General features: G+C 39.1%; 1 protein-coding gene across 3 annotated transcripts in view; it reads left to right on the top strand.

The window, feature by feature from the left end:
• The window catches only part of DPYD (dihydropyrimidine dehydrogenase), a 336,246-nt gene that overhangs the window by 210,163 nt on the left and 106,412 nt on the right, over positions 1-19,671 (top strand). For all 3 annotated transcript variants that reach the window (XM_085068147.1, XM_085068146.1, XM_085068148.1), the window contains 2 exons: positions 17,036-17,104; positions 19,557-19,640. In XM_085068147.1, the coding sequence (XP_084924273.1) occupies positions 17,036-17,104; positions 19,557-19,640 (153 nt within the window). The remainder of the gene's footprint in view (positions 1-17,035; positions 17,105-19,556; positions 19,641-19,671) is intronic.

Raw genomic sequence — 19,671 nt, 5'->3', positions numbered from 1 at the left:
GTTGTACATAGTATTTGCATTTTGAGATGCTAGTCACGGACTTGCTTCAGGTTATAAAAAGTAATAATTTTGCTCTTCCTAGGGCTAGTATAGATGGCTTTACCTTTCCATCACAAAAGGACAGATACTTTGTACTCCAAATACCTACTAAGTTGTACCTCCATGTGATAAATCACACACATATTGACAAGCTCAGTATCTACAAACTTGGAATAAAACGTTTCTAAACAATGAGGTAGGGCCATGCCCATGTGGACCTCTCTTGGTACCAGTGTAGAGTCACCTTAATGGGGAGGGTTTGTGCTGTGCATCCTCAGGCTTATCAGAGGACACTTGCTGAAAGTCCAGATGCTTCTCTACATGGACTGAAAAGGACAGAGCACAAGGGGAGAGAACCACAAGTTGGGCTGCCTAGAGCCCTGCACACTCCCAGAAGTGCAGAACAGCTACCTGGGTTCCTTTATGTCAACTTCAGACGCAGAAATCACATTAAAAAAGCTCCAGAAGTTGTTATTGCTGCAGCTTAAACTTCCCAAAGCCAGCCGTCATGGATGCTTGGTAGGAGGTGAAAAAACCCACACAGCAGTTGTTAAATGCACCATATGGAAAAGATCCCTTTCACTACAGAAAACTGGCAGTAGGCCTATTCCCTTAACATCAAAGGAAATCCTAGCTGAAGAGGGAAGGTGAGGTTGGAATAAGGCACTCACACTGATTACCTTGTCCAGGAACTAAATCACTTGGCCCTAGAGAGTGTGGAGCACAAGACTAGCCATAACTCGTCCATTTCCAGTGGCTGCTGTGGTGGGTAGAAAGGAAGAGATCCCAAAGTCTATGACCACATTCCCTTTTTCTCTTTGTCATTCACCACAAGAAAAAGGGAGGATGAAAAACAGTAAAGAAAAATACTTCCTAGAAAAGAGACGGAAAAAAGCTGATGTGAAATAACAGCAGATACAATGACGACACACCTCTGCCTGTTCCAGGGAAGCTTCCGCTCCTCCCCCATCCTGATCCTGATTCCACTCTTCCTCCATCCTCATTGCTCCTGATTCTGGTTCAGCTGTTTGTGAGCCAGCAGGATGCAGTTTTCCCATGCACAGTCTGAGGGGGAATTCAGCAAGAAGTTACACAGTGAGCAGAAACAGAGACTAGTAACAGAAATGTTGATGTATAGGGTCTTTGATATCACATTTGCTTATTAGGAAGGAAGTTTCCTGGAAAGGCTCTTCCACAACGTGTAAAAAATGCTCAAGCCTCACATGACCTGAATATTAACAGGGATGAGTCTGAGCTAAAAATGATGGTGGTGTAAATTTTCACTCATTGAGGCTTAGATGTTACTAAAAAAAAGAGAAAATACAGGAAAATTCTCATATATCACCAGAATGTTTTGATAGTCATGTTGGCTGTAGGAGATCTGCTTCAGGCTTGAAAAGTAGCAGAGAAGTGACATGGAGTCAATGTAAAATCTCTTTTCTGGGAGAGATCTGGGGAACTAAAGGCTTAAAATCTTTTAGCCTTGTATGCAAGTTGGTAAAAGCTGTTCTAAAATATAAAACTAGTAAAAATAAAACAAACAAACAAAAAGTAAAGAATCCCCTTTGTAGTATGTTATGCCTTAAAAAAAAAGTTCTTTGAGGACATCAAGACATCAAGAGAGACTCAGATGATAAAGTGAGCTAGGATTTCCAGAAGTATTTGATAGGGTCCTTCACTGAAGAATTTGAAAGAAATTAAGTTATCATAAGATTAGAGAAAGAAACCTACATGCATAAATAACCATTTAAACATAGGAAACAATATTAAGGAATAAATAGTCAATTTTCACAGTGGATAGAGAGCTGAGGTAGAATTCTTTAGGGATCTGTTCTGTGTTCTGTGGTATTTCAAATGTTTATTAACAATCTGGAAAACAGAGAGAATTTTAAGAATGTAAACCTTGCTGGTAATAATAGGTAATGTAGGGAGATAAAGATGAGAGCTGACATAAAGGGTTGTGAAGAATCTTGCATTACTGAGTGACTGGCCAATGAACTGGCAGAAAAAAAAATGAAAGTAGTATACACATGGGATAAACCAGTGATAAATTTATGTCTGCAGTGAGTGATTGTAAGCTAGCTAAACTGGGGTTACAGTTAAGAGAGCACTATGAAAATCTCAGCTTAATGCTGCATAACCTTGAAATATAGCTTATCAAACACAGAATTTCTAGGAAAGAAAGAGAAAACAAAGCAAAACCCATCACTATGCCAGCATGTTGATTATTTTTTTTTCCCCTTCACATTTTGAATACACTGTGTGGTTCACATCTTTCTGGATTGGAACCAGAAGGGTGATAGGTGGAAATGAGTGATAGGAGATTCTTCACCACATGGCTCGGCAGCTGTGGAGCTCATTCTCACGGGGCATTGCCAGTCCCAGAGGTACATACAGGTTGAGAAAAAGCCTACTGGAAAAACTATTTGAAAGCGTCACCTCTGACTCAGGGAATTCCTGTGCCACAGATTTCTTAAAAGCTGGGTGAGTTTTCTAGGGAAATACTACTGTCAGCCTGCCCTAGGGAGCTGCTGTGTGGGAGAAGGGGGACTGAGATCTGTAACCCATTGCTATGGGTTTACACTGTCAGTGCACAAAGAGCTGCTAGGTTTGCACCCAGGATCAGAAGCTCTCTCTGCCTCCCAGTCCTGTCTCAACCTTTGGACCATTGTTCCTGTATTACATTCTGACAGCCTGATTAGCATGTAACTACATTACTTGAACTGAAGCTGAGGTATATCTATATTTTGTACTAGTCTGAAAGGATGTGCTAAGGGGTTTGTAATTCAAGTGCTGCTTTCAATTTACTAAGATTTGCTTCATTTCCAGAGGGTCACCTCAGACAATCCTACATATAGAAATACAAGAAAATCTGCTAAAAATTTACCCAGAGACAGTGTCTGATCATGTGTGTTCAAGTGACTGGGCAGTGCATGTCATAATGTTTGATCCCAACTGCACAATATTCACATGGGGTATTTTTATTCTAAATTTTTTAAAACTATGGTTTTTAATCTGGCAAAGAGGTGGGAAACACATACTCTGGCCATCAATTTGAGGGAATTTTATTCTAAGAAAGCACATATCTGTTGCTGGAAACTGCAATTTGTAACTGAAAATAGGGTCACATGGTAAATTCAGTGAGATTTTTACAATCAATTTATGATTCAGATGGACACATTTGTGGTGTCAAATTAGGACTTTGAAGTAAAATGTGAAAAGGTCTTTTATGTTTTGCACTTGAAAACTGGTGCTTTGTTGAGAAACCTGTCAAAATAGTTCAGTGCAGAATGGTACTTTCTTCCTATGCATTTTGTAAAGCCATGACTTATTTTGTTTGCTTTACTTTTACAGCTAAGGTTTGAAAAATAGTGAGTAGTTCAGTAAGGCAGAAGACTATTTGTACATATGCTAAGAATATCCTTTTGATTTAAAAAGTGATTTATTGATCCCTGGGAAAAAAAAGAACAATTTTCACAGTTCTGTGAGGACTATGAACACATCTTTAAAACTTTAGCCTTAGGGTAAGAAGTAGGAGAAAATTAAAGCAGTTTCTGAAATACTTCACCAACTATCTCCTAGAAAATGACCCAATCTGGTTTATTATTGGAAAAGACAAACTCCTTAATGGCTAGCATCAGCTGAAGCTGCTTCAGGATGTGCTTTGGCAGTTGCTGCTAAAAATTCCTTTTCTGCAGAAATATGTGAGCGGTCATTAAGTAGGAGTATTGACAAAGGAAATGCCCTAAACATAAAGACAGTGTGATTAAAAAAATATTTCTAGAATGTAATTCTGCTGACAGTGACATGAAGAGTTGCATATTTCTGTTCATCTTATTAAAGCATGAATATTCAGGCTATTATTTAAAGGGAAAAGACCATCTTTAAAATCCCAACTGTTTTCTCAGTTTGGTAAGTTACTGTGCATACAATGGAGTGCTTCAAAACAATCTGTAATCTGGTTGGGCTGTAGGATTGTAGATTGTAGAAATGTCCACCATAAAGTGCAATAAAGGAAATGGCATCGTGCATTAAACTCCCTGTATGCTCAGATGTCCATTTCGCCTCTCTCAATCTGTGCTTAAAATAGCAATAGCAACCTTGGTGCAGGGCATTTCCTGCTGATTAATAACTGGCCAGGGTTAATGGCCCTCAGCAGTGCCTCAGGCCATCAACTCCTCCCAGCCAGTCATTACTCCATGGGAAATGCCCTTTTTGGGTAGTTATTGTTTTAATATTAAGATGTAGATGCCATTGGATGGAGATAAAATGACCTTGTGGAGATGTTACAAAATAAATGTTAAAAATAAAATGAAGGCAAAATTTAAAAATTATTACCAGTCAACTATCCATCAAAATCAAAATCTAAAGTTTGTAAAAATGACAAAATTCTGCTAGTCTGATTACCTGTGCAAAATATATATCCCCTAAATATGTCTTCCTAATTTCCATTTCATGTTTGTCATAGGCAATTGGCTAAATTGTAGAATTTGATCTTCTAAAATGCACAGTACTTTTGACATTCATTTTTCTGTCTGTGATACGATTTTAGTCTTTTATGAAGCACTGAGCATATGTGATTTAGATAATTCTGCTTTTTCTCTTTCATGTAGTGTGTATTACAATAATAATAGGAAAACAAATTTACACCTGATAAAAGGAGTAAATATATGCTCTTCTTGTAGCACATATTCTGTATATTCTGCGATGTGGTTTACATTTTAGGCATTCCACTAGAGCTCTAATGAAGAAAAATATGGAGCCTAGGTCTATATTTAAAAGGCTTGCTCACATACTTATGTAGGCTAGGAATACTAAAAATAAAATGGCATCTAACTGCTGTCCTGGCAGAACCTAGAGTAGATGCAGTTATACCATCAAACTGTTTATTTTTGTTCAGAAGCAAGTACGGCGTTTGCTGCTCTGAACTGTGCTGGTAGTAGGAGAGCTGGCTCTCTGCAGACATGTTCTAGCTCAGACAAGAAAGGCAGAGGCACATGCTTGAATCTATCACAATTAGAGCCAGCTCTTCAGTATGATTGACAGCAGCTGGACTACATCCCAGCCTCCTGTGCTTTCTGGGGAGGGGGGCTAGGGAGAGAGCTCAAATTCTGAGCGAAATGTGGGAATAAAGTGTTCCAAGATGGTTTTTTTCTTTATCTACCAAGAGGAACATGTAGATTGGCAGAATTCTTATTGGGCTCTGAACTGATCTTAATCTACACCCTCAATACTGCTGGTAGCTTCTGAACTTTTTATACACATTGAGTTTAAGAACTATGGCCCTAAACTTTTACATTGTCTTCATCGCTAAACTTCTCATATCTTTCAAATTTTCATATCCTAGATCTCAATTCACCCTGTGTTTATATTTTTGGTTTGGCTTTTTTGGGGTTTTTTTGTTTGTTTGTTTTTTGTGGGGTTTTTTTTTTGTTGTTGTTGTTGTTTTTGGGGGGAGTTGTTTGTTTTTGTTTGGTTTTTTTTTGTTTGTTTGTTTGTTTGTTTTTTGGGTTTGGGGTTTTGGGGTTTTTTTAATTAAAGGAGCAACTGCTAAATATGCAAAATGAGGTGACCAGCAGGATCCAGAAAGCAAAACTCTTGTTCTCTTCAAATAGTCATAGTCTGATATGTGGTTATGTGAACACAGACATGCCAACCAAATATCATGGAATAGCAAATTACAGTGTGTCAGTGTGGTGACTACCCCTGTTGGGAACTTGCAGTAAATACAGGCTGATTCAAGTTAATATGTATTTCTTCAATTTTGGACGTAGCAAACCCGCCTTATGTCCTATTTTATGGGGTCTGAAAGAGCATTGGAGCAGCCACCAGCTGCAGGTGTGCCCATGGGTGGTAACTCATAAATCAGCAGTAACCTGTTTTTGTCTTGAAATCTTGTATGCAGAGCTAGTGGAAATGGTCTTTTGTTTTAATTGTTGAAGGAACTGTGTGACAGTAAGTACTTATTTACTGAACACTTAAAGCCAAATAAATATTTTAAGGGCTTATTTAAAGGAGACTTACATACATCCTTTGTTGTGAGTCACTTAGGTTAAATGGAAACTAAGAAACCAGTAGAGTGCTCTTCTCTCCTGTTTCCTGCCACTACACTTCCCTGTCTCACAAATCTCAGGAAGAATGCTTTTTCACTGGTTTATTTCTGCATCTTTCTCACATTTTTATTTGCAGGGTTCCTAATCTATTTCAAGTTTTATTTTCTTTTTCTTCTTTCAATGTTTAATATTTTTGTTATAAAATTGGAGTTATGTTGATTTTTCTGTATATACATAATAGCTAATTAAAGTCTTACGTTTGGAAAAAAAAAATATTGAAGCTCTATTCCTAAATTTCAGGGTAGCATTTATAAAAATCAGCTTCACTTTTCTTGCAGTGTAGCATGGTAGACTTATTCTTAGCCACACAATTCTTAGCCACTTAGCCATTTAAGCTCTCTCTATATAACCATGTTAAAATCTGAACATGCTTTCAGAATGTTTAATGTAAATGATATACAGCTCAGATGAGAGTATCTAAAGATTGTGCAATTTTATAGGTACTCCAAATTCTTACCTGTGTGCAGTATGTGCATCTTAAAGGGTGGGCATTAAAAATGCATGTGCATTATATCTGCATTCTCTCAATGTACTGACAGCACGTCTCTGGTTCCTAGAAGGAATTCTGCCTTTGATTCTGCCAAAGGCATCCACATTTCGTGTGATTTATTTTCAGTTTATCTTTTTGGGAACACATACTCACGGCTGGGTCATTGATAAAAATCTCACCAACATTAGGTCTTTCAGTGCTTTCTTTTGAATGATCATTTGAATGAGGCTATAAGCTTGTAGAAAATTCAATGCATTTTAATTTTGAAATGTCCAATCACATAGCAATATGCTGAACAAGTTAGGTAACAATTTTATTAAACATCCAAATATACAGTGAAAATAGTAAGGCTTCTTTCAGTTTCTCAGGATCTTCAGATGAGCTTCCCCAAAATATGAAGCAGTGGGTCGAACTGGCGGTTGAGGAGGAAAGATTAGTCAGAAGGTAACAGCCAATTTACAGCCCTTAATTTTGTATCTTCTTTGCTGCTGGAGTGTAGCCAAAAAACTACTTGGGTCATCAGACATAACAGCTAGCTACTTAAGTAAATTCTAATGTCTGCACAGAAAAAAAAATCTACCCACTCATGAGATTTTTCTGATCATATCACAGATGGGAGCACTGCAGACCTGCCATCAAGAGGTTCAGTGCGTAGAGGCACTGTTGTTCACTGAATTTTTGGCCTGGCTGGGAAATACCAGGGGATGATAGAAAAGATATATTAAGAGATCCAACAGAAAACATGGATTTTCATCTTCACTTCTAGGAAAATTCTGTGTCTGACAGAAAGTGGAGTTTCTTTATTTTCCAATGGACTACTATTGTAATTTTCACAATAGAAATATTTAAATAGGAAATGTTCTGGTGGGGATGGATCCCACTGGTCTTTCTCTGGCCATTGAAAAGATCCCATGCTTCTAGCCCTGTGGGTATTTGCAGATTGTCTCTGGTCATAAGGTGAGCCTACCCCATTGATCAGGCAGATTTGGAACTGTGAAGAAGTTCTCCTCTTTGTGAAGTCCCATACCTAGACTGATACCTAGGCCAGACTGGAGTGAATAGTATTTAGGAACTGATAGGTCTCCCTCATGCAGCTGGCATTTAAAGCCATCAGATAATTTCCTGAAGATAGAATGAGCCTTTTAGCATGTCCCTACACATCTTCTTAACTACCATACCCTAACCTCTGAGAACAGCCTGAGGAGTGGTTTGTGCAAAACCAGGTAAATTATCAGTGCTTTTCAGTGTATCACTACAAGGATAATGGTGCACAGAGAGAGAGTGGGTGAGTTGTGGAGGATGACAAAATCACTTACTCCTTCCAAGCATCGCTTTGGCACCAGCAGTGTCACATGATGAAGTAGATCACAGGGCTCTGAAGTGTAAAAAGTGAGGGGCTTTTCTCCTTGCTCTCTGAGTCACAATTTTCTCCTCTACCTGCACTGATACTGCTAGTTTTCTTGAGCCTTCAAAATCCAAAGAAGTGAATTAAAAGAAGCCCTGGGGGTGATGGAACAAGAGAGGAGATAGGATGGACTTCTCAGAGATGCAAAGAAACAGATTTGACCTGGGAAGTTGCTAGCTGATGGAATGCAGGAGTTAGGAAATTGTGATGAAGTTATTAATTTCGTATTTTGTCTCTTTATATTTTCTGCTGAATTTGTTTTCTAGTAAGTTAAGCAGCTTTGCTGCTATGTAATGGGGGAAATACATCTGTGTATATCTAGAAGCAGCCAAGGTCTGGAAGGGATCTTAGGGTTCCTTTCAGCCAACAGCTGCTCATTCCTTCCAAGGGAACAGCCTACGTACCTTGAACATCTTTGTCTCCAGGTGGCTTCCCCTCTGAGAGGGGCACCCTGCAGACAGGTGCCTGTGCTATTGTGAGAATAAAGAGCAACAATTAGCAAGGTGTTCAAAGGACTGTGTGCATCTGGGCAGGGAATTTGATAAAAGAAAAAATTCTAAAAGTGGAGGAAAAAGATGACAAATTTGTGTAGCCTTTTGCCAGCCTTGTTTTCCTTACATGGTCTTGAGAATCAATAATGTGTCAGCACCCTGGTGTAAAGCTTTTGCTACAGGTCATAGCATGTGTCCAAAATATCATAGAATTAGATATATCCTTTTTCTGTTAGCTTCTCCAATATTGTATTGGTCTCCTCTGCTTTCTCTTTATATTAAATCAGTGTGGAAAGTACAGAAATACAACAGGGGCATGCCAATTCCATGAGGGCTTGCAGGCATTGTTAGAAAGAAGTACTGCCAAAAATTAGTATCTATCTTCACTCTTCTCTTGGATTCAGCCTTTATTTCCATTCACTCATGTATTTGTTTTCACTCATTACCAAAGAGACTAAAGGTTGAACTAGGATAGGTTTCCTATGAAAAATAAAATCCCAGAGATTCTATCAAATTTCCAGGGAAGTCTTTAGCCACATAGGTAATTTTCAATGTAATTTGAAGGGTTTACCTGAAGTACTGAAATTTTCAACAGTCTGTCATAAAATGGACGTACTTCTTCTTATCATGTTAAATATTTGAGTTTCCCTGAAGTGCTCCCTACAAGTGCTATGTTCTCTTTCATTGTATATACATTCTCTTTCATATATATATGTTTTGGGGAACTCTTATTCCATGGTTTCTTTGTCACTCTGCAGAAGTTACCACATCTTAATCAGAGTGCCCTGAGTTGTGAGAGATGCATCAGAAGATTTTTTTCTTGAGCATTCACTTTTTTTTCAGTTGTATCGTGAATTAGCAGGACTCTCATCAGGTCAGCTTTTCATTTCTCCACACTTTCCATGCCTGTGAGGTGTGCCTGTACACGTGTGAGTAAGCAGGACCAAGGGCACAATGGCTCAGCTGCTGCCCTGGTAGTGCTGATGTGGTGCTGAGTCTGACATGGTAGAGGAGCAGTTACAAAACCAAGTAGTTCCCTTGTTTTTCTACAGGTGCAGCAAGTTCTAAAGAGCAACCTCTTTAGCTTTCTGCTCCCATCAAAGACACACGTTTTGTTTTACAAAGAAATAGGTTTGTTCATAACCTTTGGGTTTTGTCTGAGGGCGTTAGAACCTAACAGCTCTAGGCCTGATTTTGAAGCTGTAGCCCAGTATACTCACAGAAATCCATCAAATAATCTCATTAAATAGGTGGATGGGTCTCATTGATAGAAGCAGAGTTATCATATGAAAATAACTGCCTTTGAAAATAAGCATCTGTTCTGTTTTGGAATAAAATCTTTGCTGTTTTCTGCTCATGCTGATTTTTTTATGTGATACATTGAGCAAATCACAGTATTTTCAAACTTTTATCATCATCTTTTGTAGACTTAGTTGTGTGCTGATAATGCTTGGCCTGTTTTTGTGTTGATCTGTTGTATCTAATTTCCCCTTCACTTTAAAAAACAAACTGGAGGTTTCCATATAAAGTAACAAGGCAAAGAAATCACTTTATTCAGAAGGTCTGCTACAGCTGAATAGTAAACATACCAATATCCCCCACCTGTCTTATTTTCATTTACTCAAATACATGTATTTTAAATGCAAGTGAAGGAGGAAAACAATGGATGGTTAGAGATTGCTAAATTATTTACTGGAGAGTAAATTCCCTGAAAAAAGAAGAGAGAAGCAGAATTGCAGGTCAGCAGTGTCAAGACATTCTGCATTGCTCGTCTTTATCATCATGCAGAATCTTTTTATTAAGGCAGCGCAGAAAGAATAGATTTATGGACTGAAGGTACAATGTTTCATATGTCCATATCCATCTAGATTGACAGTTCCTACCAACATGAATTTCCCAGGAGAGACAGTGTTACTGGTGTCAGTGGATGGCATCATTTACTTCAGTGTTCCATTATTAAATTGATAACAAGATAATTCCTCTGCTTCTCAGAGACATGACAGGTTTTACAATTGTTAACTTTCTTATTGCATGGGGTTTGATGTTCTAGGTAGTTTTTAATAAGAAGCTTATTTTTATTTCAGTTCTGCAACAAATCCAAATTTACAAGAACGTGTTGAAAAAGAGAAACCAGGCTGAGTGTACAAGACATCAAAATCAGGCTGGTTTCCAGAGGGTTATTTTTACAGCAGCAAATGTTTGTGCTCCCGTTGCTTTTCAGTACTGCACATTTAAGCGTATTTGTGAGTACAGAATGTTTGCTGTGCTCATACTCTTGTCTTGTACAGTGGGTGTTAAAAGTGTTCTGTACATTAGTAATTCTGGCTCGGTTTTTTTGAGGTTGATCATTTCATCAGCCAGTGGCCTTTTTGAAAAGCAGCAGGCCACAAGTGGCACTGAATGGCACAAAGCCTCCAAGAACTTTTCTGCTGGCACAATGTGGCACAGTTTGGACTTGTCCTGAACCTGATGCTGTGCAAGAGGCAGGGTTAGAGAGGAAGGCTATTGGTGTGAGTCTCAAGAAGGCAGAACATCTCTACCAACCCCAAAGTCCCGTGGTGCTGCTGTTACTCCCTCACTGCTAGCTCTTTGCTGTTGAGGCTGCATTGGAAGAGCATTGTGAGGGTAGAGTCTGGCCTGTGGTCCTTGTGTTTGACTTACATATGTGAAGAACTATGTAAAGTCCATATGCAGCAGGTGTTTTTCCGTGTAGGTATTTGCAAGGTTATTTATGGTATCATTGAAATAGCAAAGGAGTGCCCTGTAAACTGTTGTTTGGTAACTTCTCACTGAGCACCTGGTGGACCATGTGCTCCTGCAGCTGCACAAGTGCAGGACCTTCAGGAAAGGCTCCGAGTGCCTCAGCTTGTTATGCTGTGTAGGTGAGAGATGGTGTGGGTCAGAACTGAGTGAGGATGTGCCCCTCATTCTGACAGACAGGGAGTTTTAATGCTGTGAAACAGCAGCCAAGAAGTTCTCCTCTCCCTGTGTGCTTATGTGGATGTAGGTGCCTTTTCCTCTGGTGAGTGGTGAAATTAACATTTTTGCTATTTCTCTAGAAAGATTATATCTTCGCTGTCAAGCTCCTTTTTAGTAAGTGCTTCCTGAAGAATTTTGATTTAAAATGTTTGAGTTTATTCAGACTAAGCAGATCATGTGGCAAGACTATACTGTGTTGTTTCAGAGGAAAAAATATGTCTTGAAAGGCAGACTAAGGTCTTTCCATCTAACCCAAACACAAATACCCTTTGAAGTTTAGCTTGATCAACAATAATTTTGTGGGTATTGAAATCTGGTTCTTAATAAAGTCCTCAGTCTCTGCACCTCCTTGTTACACACCAATTATCCTGTTCCTTATCTTTGCTTCTCAAACAATTACCTGTTAAAAAACACAGTCCTTCAGCCTTCTTGAAAGCTCCTCTTGATTTTATAGCTTTCAGGGGAGCAGTCTTTTAAAGATGATGCTAAGATTCTTTTTTTGCAAGGACTGTGCATATAAAAATAAAATACTGTGGATTTTTGTCAGTGTTTGAGAAATCAGACAGGTGTGCATGTTGTGGCCAGCAACAGTGTCTAAAAAGAGCATCTATGGCCATGATGCAGAACTGCCCTCAAGTCAGGTGCAGCAATGAGAAAAGACAGGCAGGGAGGAAAAAGCAGAAATGATATGGTGGATGGATTTCCTGAAGTGCAGGGAGATTGTGTGCAGGCCTGGAAGAGTAGGTTAGGAACAGATACAGGCTCTGGCCCATGTGAGATGACCAAATAAATAAGGGTATCACAGACATGAGGGTAGAGGATTGTTATTTCATTCTGTATGTTGAGAATTTTTCCTAAATTTGCAGGAATAGACAGTGTTCATATTTAAGTACCCTGAGACCCATATTTAAATACCCACAGATCCCTGAGACTTTTTTTTCACACTGTTTGAATGTACTGAAACTCCCTTACTCCCGACAGAGCAGTGCAGGACAAATGGTAATTGTCAGCATGGACTTTTACTGCTCTCTGGCTCTAAATAGATATGACCCAAAGCAGGCCCAGTTGTTTTTGGTTTTTTCTACTTTTGTTTTGCAACCTCTTGCAGTGAATTCCATGTGCTAGGAAAGAAAGATCACTTGAAAACATACACAGTGGCAGACCTCATCCTTTTTATTTCTTTCAATGCTCTTGCATTCATGAGACATCCACATAGAGATAATGGAAGAGAAGAAAAACATTCACAAGGGAAATAGATTCTGGTTGAAGCTTCCAGGGGATTATTATAAACAGGGAGAAAAATATTTTAAGGATTATGAGAAGTACCTTGTCAGTGTTCTTTTAAGTAGAACAACTACTAATCCATTGGTTACAGAATTGTGTGAAATGTAGCTTTTTACTGCTTTAGCTACAGTATATTCATCTTATAATGGTGTCCTAACTGGTACATTATATACCCTCCCTTTTCCACCTCCCTTCCCTCCAACGAAAAACAAGTTTTACTGCAGACCTTTTTGTTCTGTGAATGATCAAGAAAATTCTGAACACAGAACAGCATCTGATGTTGCAAACAGGCATTTGTCCCTTCACAGGCATTGAGAGGAATTGTCTCTGATGCTGAGTGGTGTCGGGGCAGAAAGCACTTGTCTGGGGACATCTGTCATAGTGATGGTCGGGAGGGACAGAGCATGTGGGTTGCTGCACTCTGGGGCAGGGCAGCAGCATCCCCCACAACAGGCAGAACAGCAGTGTGCAGGGAGGAGAGGAGGGAGCAGCATACACCAGCTGTGACTGTGGTCTGCAGTAAGCAATGGGCCAGGAGTCCCACTGTGCTGCAATCATGCACGGTTTGCAGGCAGCCCACACTCAAGCTATGACAAAGCTGCAATTTAGTCAACCTTCATTTACCACTTACTGCACTGTAGCAGCAGCTTCATTGTAGGATCTGTCAGGAGTCTACTTTTGTAAGCTGGGAAGTGTGGTGCAGCCTCACACTTGTGGCTCAAACCACTGTAATTATGCTCATGTCAGGTTGCCGCCGAAAATGTCAGGCATCAAAAGAAAGGATGTTGTGGCTAGCACAGGTTTTTCCCACGAGAATTCTTCTTGTGTTTTATAAATAAAGATAAAGTTTGGATGTTATTGGAACAGTGTCCCAGAACTTGGACGGTGCAGGCCTGGCCAATCAGGCCTGGGGGAAGGCTTCTGACTGACCAATCTGGGTGACTTTTGAGAACTCTATATATGTGATGAAATCAAAACAATAAAGGTCATTCCTTCTTGCCACTGAGGACTGGTGCCTTCATTACTCTGCTAGCTGCTCAACAGCGACAGGATGTGTTCTCTTTAGATGCTCCTGGGCTGGGCCTTGTGCTGACTTTCATGAAACACCAACTGTTTGGGGCTATTAAAGTTGCAGAGGTGGTAATGTGGTACCTGGCATTGTAGCCACTGAAAAAAAATGAGTGAGACGAGACTAAGAAGCTGGGATGTGATACAATCCACGCTTATTACTTTCAAAAAAAACCAATGCCTTTTATCACTTGTAATTCTTACTTTGTTCTTGCTGTTCTCTTTTAGGTAGTAGGAGATAATAGTTTATATTTGTTTTATAAATTTCCGTGCATGATTTTAGGAGTAGGTTCAAACTTCAAGCATCACAGATAGTTCCCCTCAATGGTCACACATGATAGTGGTTATTTTTTGTCCTGGGCACTGATTCCAAATGAAAAGGCTGTAAAGGTGTTTTGGGGAAGGATAGTCAATTGAGGAAGGACAGTTTTGTTAATACAGAGTGCTGGAGGATATTTTTCCACCTAGTTTAATTTCAAGTTATAAGAGACCACTGGGGAGAAAAAAAGAATAAAATCCCCACTGTTTTAAAAGTTTCTTTATTCCCTCTGAGATCATGGTTGTCCTGTGAACTGTCATGGCAGAAATGTAGTTTTGATGTTCAGTATTTTTTGTAAACCGCTGCTCTGTCTACAAGTATGAACTTAATTCTAAATATGAATCCTAAAACTAATCAATATTAAATAAACATGTTGTCTTAATTAACTGCTCTTTGAAACATCACAGATCATGTTCCACCTCTTTTGTACACTCCCAGCAGAATTTTCAAACTTCATTAGTAACACTTGATGTAACCTAACTCAACTACTTATGAATATAGTCAGGCACCCTGGTTGTCTTACAGCTTTCCCCACTGAAAAATTTGGGTTGTTTTAAAACTCAATTGTGCAGATTTCTGATGTACTTTGGATTGTGACTGCAACTGTGAAAATCCTTATCATGTTGTCAGTGTCTGAGCTGCTGGGTTGTTTTTTTGCTTTAGTTAGTTTATAAAAAGCATGAATTTGACAAGATATGTTTTCTAGATAAATTCCAGTTGCTTTAATTTTTTCTTATATAAAATTTCTTAAACAGATCTTTCTCGTTTTTTTAAAAAAAATAAAGTCCTTTAAAAGAGATTTCTGTTTGTTTCCAGAGCACTCAATTTATCTTGAGTATTCAAATGGGACAGAGAGCAGATTTTGTTTCGTTAACATTTGACCTATACAGCTATATAAGATTTTTCACAATTAAAAAAAATTATGGTATAGGAGAGAGACTCTTTTTCCCTGTCAGAGGGGAATAAAAGCATGGGCAGTAATGATTGTGTGTGCTTAATGAAAAGTTTGGTATTACGTTTATGCCAAAGGGGAGCACAAATGGGCACCTGCAGGCAAGGCACGCACTTCATCAAACACTTTCCTTCTCAACAGATTCCATCTTCAAACACCAGGCAGAAGGGTGGGTGGGTGGGCAGTCTGCAGGTAGGTGGATTGATTGTAGAGACCCATCAGAGCAAAACAGTGGAAATTATGATGATGATAAGTGTTATTGTCCTTTTAAATTAATAGAACGTAGCCTCGCCATGTCCAATTTTCTCCATACTTGCCTTACTTTTCAAAGTGTATTTCTCTCGCTTCTGAAGATACTAAATGTCTCCTCCTCCTTATGGAGATAATTTGGAAGTTTACAGTCTCCAGCAATTGTGTGTATTGGACTATTTTTCTACACCAGGCTTTTCAGTATTTGTTTGAAATCAATGAGTCATTAACCCTCAGCATTATGGGAAAGTTCAAGAGAAGTGTTATAATGAGGGGGTGACAGATTAAGCCCACCTTAGATATTAATGATGACAGTAAAACTTGTTTGGAAAACAAAAATATTAAAATCAAATGTCATGTTATCTGTCAATCAAACTTGCATGTGAAAGTTTCTTGTAAGAGGGCCAAATAAGCAAAGTGTGGCCAAATGCTTTTCTGTTCTCTAGTGTTTCCTTCAAACACAGGCTGAGCTGGTAGAGTTCTGTTAAATTCTATATATCTTTTCTGATTTAACCTTTTAGCTGCTGCAATATAAGTCTCTATTGCTTTTTTCTCCCAAACATCATCCTTCTAAGAAGTCCTTCTTGCAGGAGTTCCTGGGCTGAATTGTCTGCTGATCTCACCTTGAATGTATCAACTTCAGGATTTCAATGTCTGATCTTTGGGTCCAGAACACATGGTTTTATTTTAGTCTTAAATAGAAATGAGCACTGTTATTTGAACTGGGCATTGACCAGAGGATTAGTCAACATTCATATAACAGTAAATAGCACTGTATGCAACTGGAAAGGTGTGTATCTAGGTTCCCCCCTCTGAAGAATCCTATTAGTACTTATTTTACCTAAAAACATAAACCTCAAAACATATATTAGAGGGAGCAGCAGCTAGAGGCAGAACCTGGACCTGAAGGGTGATCAGTGCAATGAGAAGGAAAGGCAGTTACACAGAATAGCTCTTGGGGAACTGGGACCAGTCAGTGAATAGGAAATAAAATCTGCATCATGGATAAACAAAAGCTGGAGGTTCCCTGGGCCACTCCCCCAGTCCTCCCAGATTTTCCCCACAACCTGCAAATCTCCTCCCAGTTGCCTCTGAGCCACAAAACAGTTCTGGCTGGCTGTCACTGTCCTGAAGTTGCATGGTATGAGACTCCAGGGGTCTGGGTTTGATGCGTCCTGCCTTCCTGAAGTCAGCTGGAATATTGAGTTCATACAATCAGAATGTAAATTCATGCACTGATGTCTTACCTACCTCTGAACTGTCAAAATGCTTCTGTCATTTGTATTAATAGTAAATAATAGCTTCATCCTGCTGACCTCAGGAACAAGTGTGTCTGACAGTTTCCTGGTTGGCTCTGTGTCCAGGACAGACTTTGTTCTCACTGTGTCACATGATGAAGAGAATGCACAGTCCTTTTACATGGATAGACCTTCTTTGAAAACCAGGGATGCAATAGCTGAGTTTGTACAGTGTTTCCTGTCCCCAGTGAAGTCTGCTCCTGTATTTCACTCTATAGCTGCTGGCAGACAGCTGGCTGTTTCCATATGCAGGTTGAACAGTTAATTCTAGAGTCACAGTAATGTAAAGTATTACAAAATCTGATAACATGGCTTAAAATTATACTAATGCATATATGCTCTTTTCAGGTTCTGATTGCCAGCATCATGTGCAGCTATAGCAGGGAGGACTGGACTGAACTTTCAAAAATGGCTGAGGTAATGGTTTCTTAAATGTGTTTCTGCATATTTTTTTTATTTCTCCTAGAAAACAAGAGCTTCAGTAAGGAATTTCTTGAAAGAAATAGATTCAAAGTGAAAAATGAGAATTTAAAACATGTCCATTATAATTTGTTTATTCTATGTTTTCATTAAAATGATGGAAATGTAAATTTAAAGGAAATCTGTTCCATAAAAATGGTCCCTTGGATTTTTAAGCAGTACCTGGAAAGCCTTTGGTCTTTGAATCTATATACTTTTTATTTGCATTTTAAGCAAACTGTATATTATGACAGATGCCCTGATAAAATTTAATTCTCCCTTTGAGAGCCTAACTTGATCTTACCTTGCCTACAGGCACACTAGTTTGACAGCACCAGAAGAAATTTTGAATATAAAACTCTTGAATATTTAAAGTATAAAGGGCTCATTTAATGCTATTCTAGTTTTAATACAGACTTTCAAAAATGATAGCTGAGAAAGTCAGCATATATAATAGGAGTCAGCAGGCTTCCTATAATATATATCCAATCTTACAGAAATGCAAACAGGCTAGGCACCTGAAATTTCTATTCAATTTGAGGAAAAAACTATTTAATAATATGTACCTGTGTCCATAGGGAGTAGTATAAGAAATACTTATCAGGACTGCACTAATTTCATTCAGAAAGGTGTCTATATCTGAATGGAAAGCAAAGTTGTTATGTTTAAATTAAAGTGTGTTTTCCACATAGGTATCTAGAGGAAATAAAAAGCATATTATTAACAAATTTAACCAAAGAAAAAAATCAGCTTGTCTTTATTGCTAGCATTAGCTTATATTTAAATGTTTAAATTATAAATATGTTTTTATGTATGCATGGATAGAGGTGTGAATATTTTGAATTTGTGTTTTCATATCAAGCATGTGTATGTTGGGACATCATGGTTTCTTTATTTGTGTCCCAAGCCCTCCTGTGGTTATGTGGGATGACACTTCCTGATTTTCTTTGAGCATTTTTAACCTATGAGGAAAAAGTCACTTTGGGGACTTAGGGAAATGAAATTAAACACTATCAGTAGTTAGCTTGGTGATCTTCAACACCATTTCAATTTATACCTGTATTTACCTAACTGACCATGAAATCATGTTTTGGAATCTGTGCCTGACAGAAGGAGTGCCACTTTTAAACTGACTAAGATGAATGGCTTTATTGTGCCATTTGCTCCTTGTTTTTTTAATCCAGCGGTACTGCTGCCCAACTTTAAGACACATATCTCCAATCCATGCTTGTATTGATGTTAGCCCTTTAGAAAAAAAGTCGTTCTTTAAATGCAGTCAGTGGTGTGTAACCTCTGTGATATAGCACTCTTCTGGGAAGTAGCTGTTGGTGTCTGCTCTGTGGAGAGCAGCAGTGGTTTGGGGCACCCTGGAAGGCACAGCTGAAGAGCAGGGATGTTTAATGGCACGCGTAGGATCCTACCTAGGAGGTAATAGATGTGGCGTTCAGAAGAGCAGAAGCCCCAGAAGGTAGCACAGTGTCTCTCAGCAGGAGGACGACCTATTCATCCAAAAGGTCAGCCTGTCAGGGCGGCCGACAGCCCCGGCAGCGGCGCAGCATGGCTGGGCTCAGGGAGCCGGCTGGGGCAGGAAGGGTTCCTGGGAGTGATGGATGGCTTCTCCCTGCTCACGCTCTTCGGGAGCTGCTGAACCATGGCCACACAGCAGGCAAAGTTACTCCAGTTCAATAAGCAAAAACAAAATGCAAATGCAAAACCAAACCCTAGTTAGAGTCACTGGAAGGCAACAGGAGAGATGTTCGTGTCAGGCCGGGGCTGTTCAGCAGGAAGGAAGAGGAGCGTGTCTCTGCTGCCCTCGGACAGCTCGGCTCCTTCCCCTTTTAATTGGAACTAATAGAGGCCGATGAACAGGAATTAGCGTGAAAATTATGTTTGCATAGACTTTGTTTTTATTGCTCTCTTGTTCTTCAGAAACAAATTTACTTAATGACAAAAGCTATGGCACAGTACAGGCGCTTGCAGAAAATTTGGAAACTAAATCCATTAAAGCAAAAAGGAAAAATTTACTACTGAGGTGCAGTTCTTCAGAGCACAGCAATATCTGTGAAACACTGACTGCCAAACCTCTCTCTCAGTGCTGCTCTTAGGTCCTGTAATTACATTTAATTTTTTAACATTTTCCAGAACCAACTCTTTCTTCTGCTTTTTACTTTGTTTTTCACTCTAATTCCTTAATAATTTTTGGAAACCGCATCAGTTTTTGAAGTTTTTATCTCTAATGATCAACATGCTTCTTTTTCAGGGTATGATAAGCGTAGCTTTCTCTCTTAAAAAAGAAAAATAAATCAAATGTCTACAGGCATCTATTTAACCTGAACAGTAAATGCTACAGGAAAGAGTACATTACTTGAAATTAATTTTGCTTTTTTTTTTCTTTTTGCATGTTCCATAGGCTGCTGGTGCCGATGCACTGGAGTTAAATTTATCATGTCCTCATGGTATGGGGGAGCGAGGCATGGGACTGGCCTGTGGGCAGGTAGGACTGTAACCACAATCTCTTTAATGTC

This window comes from Lichenostomus cassidix, chromosome 8, assembly GCF_008360975.1.
Source record: "Lichenostomus cassidix isolate B80296 chromosome 8, HeHo_3.0, whole genome shotgun sequence".
Taxonomy (NCBI): Eukaryota; Metazoa; Chordata; class Aves; order Passeriformes; family Meliphagidae; genus Lichenostomus; species Lichenostomus cassidix.
Note: the sequence above shows the minus strand (reverse complement) of the source record. Positions and strands in the feature narration are given on the sequence as shown.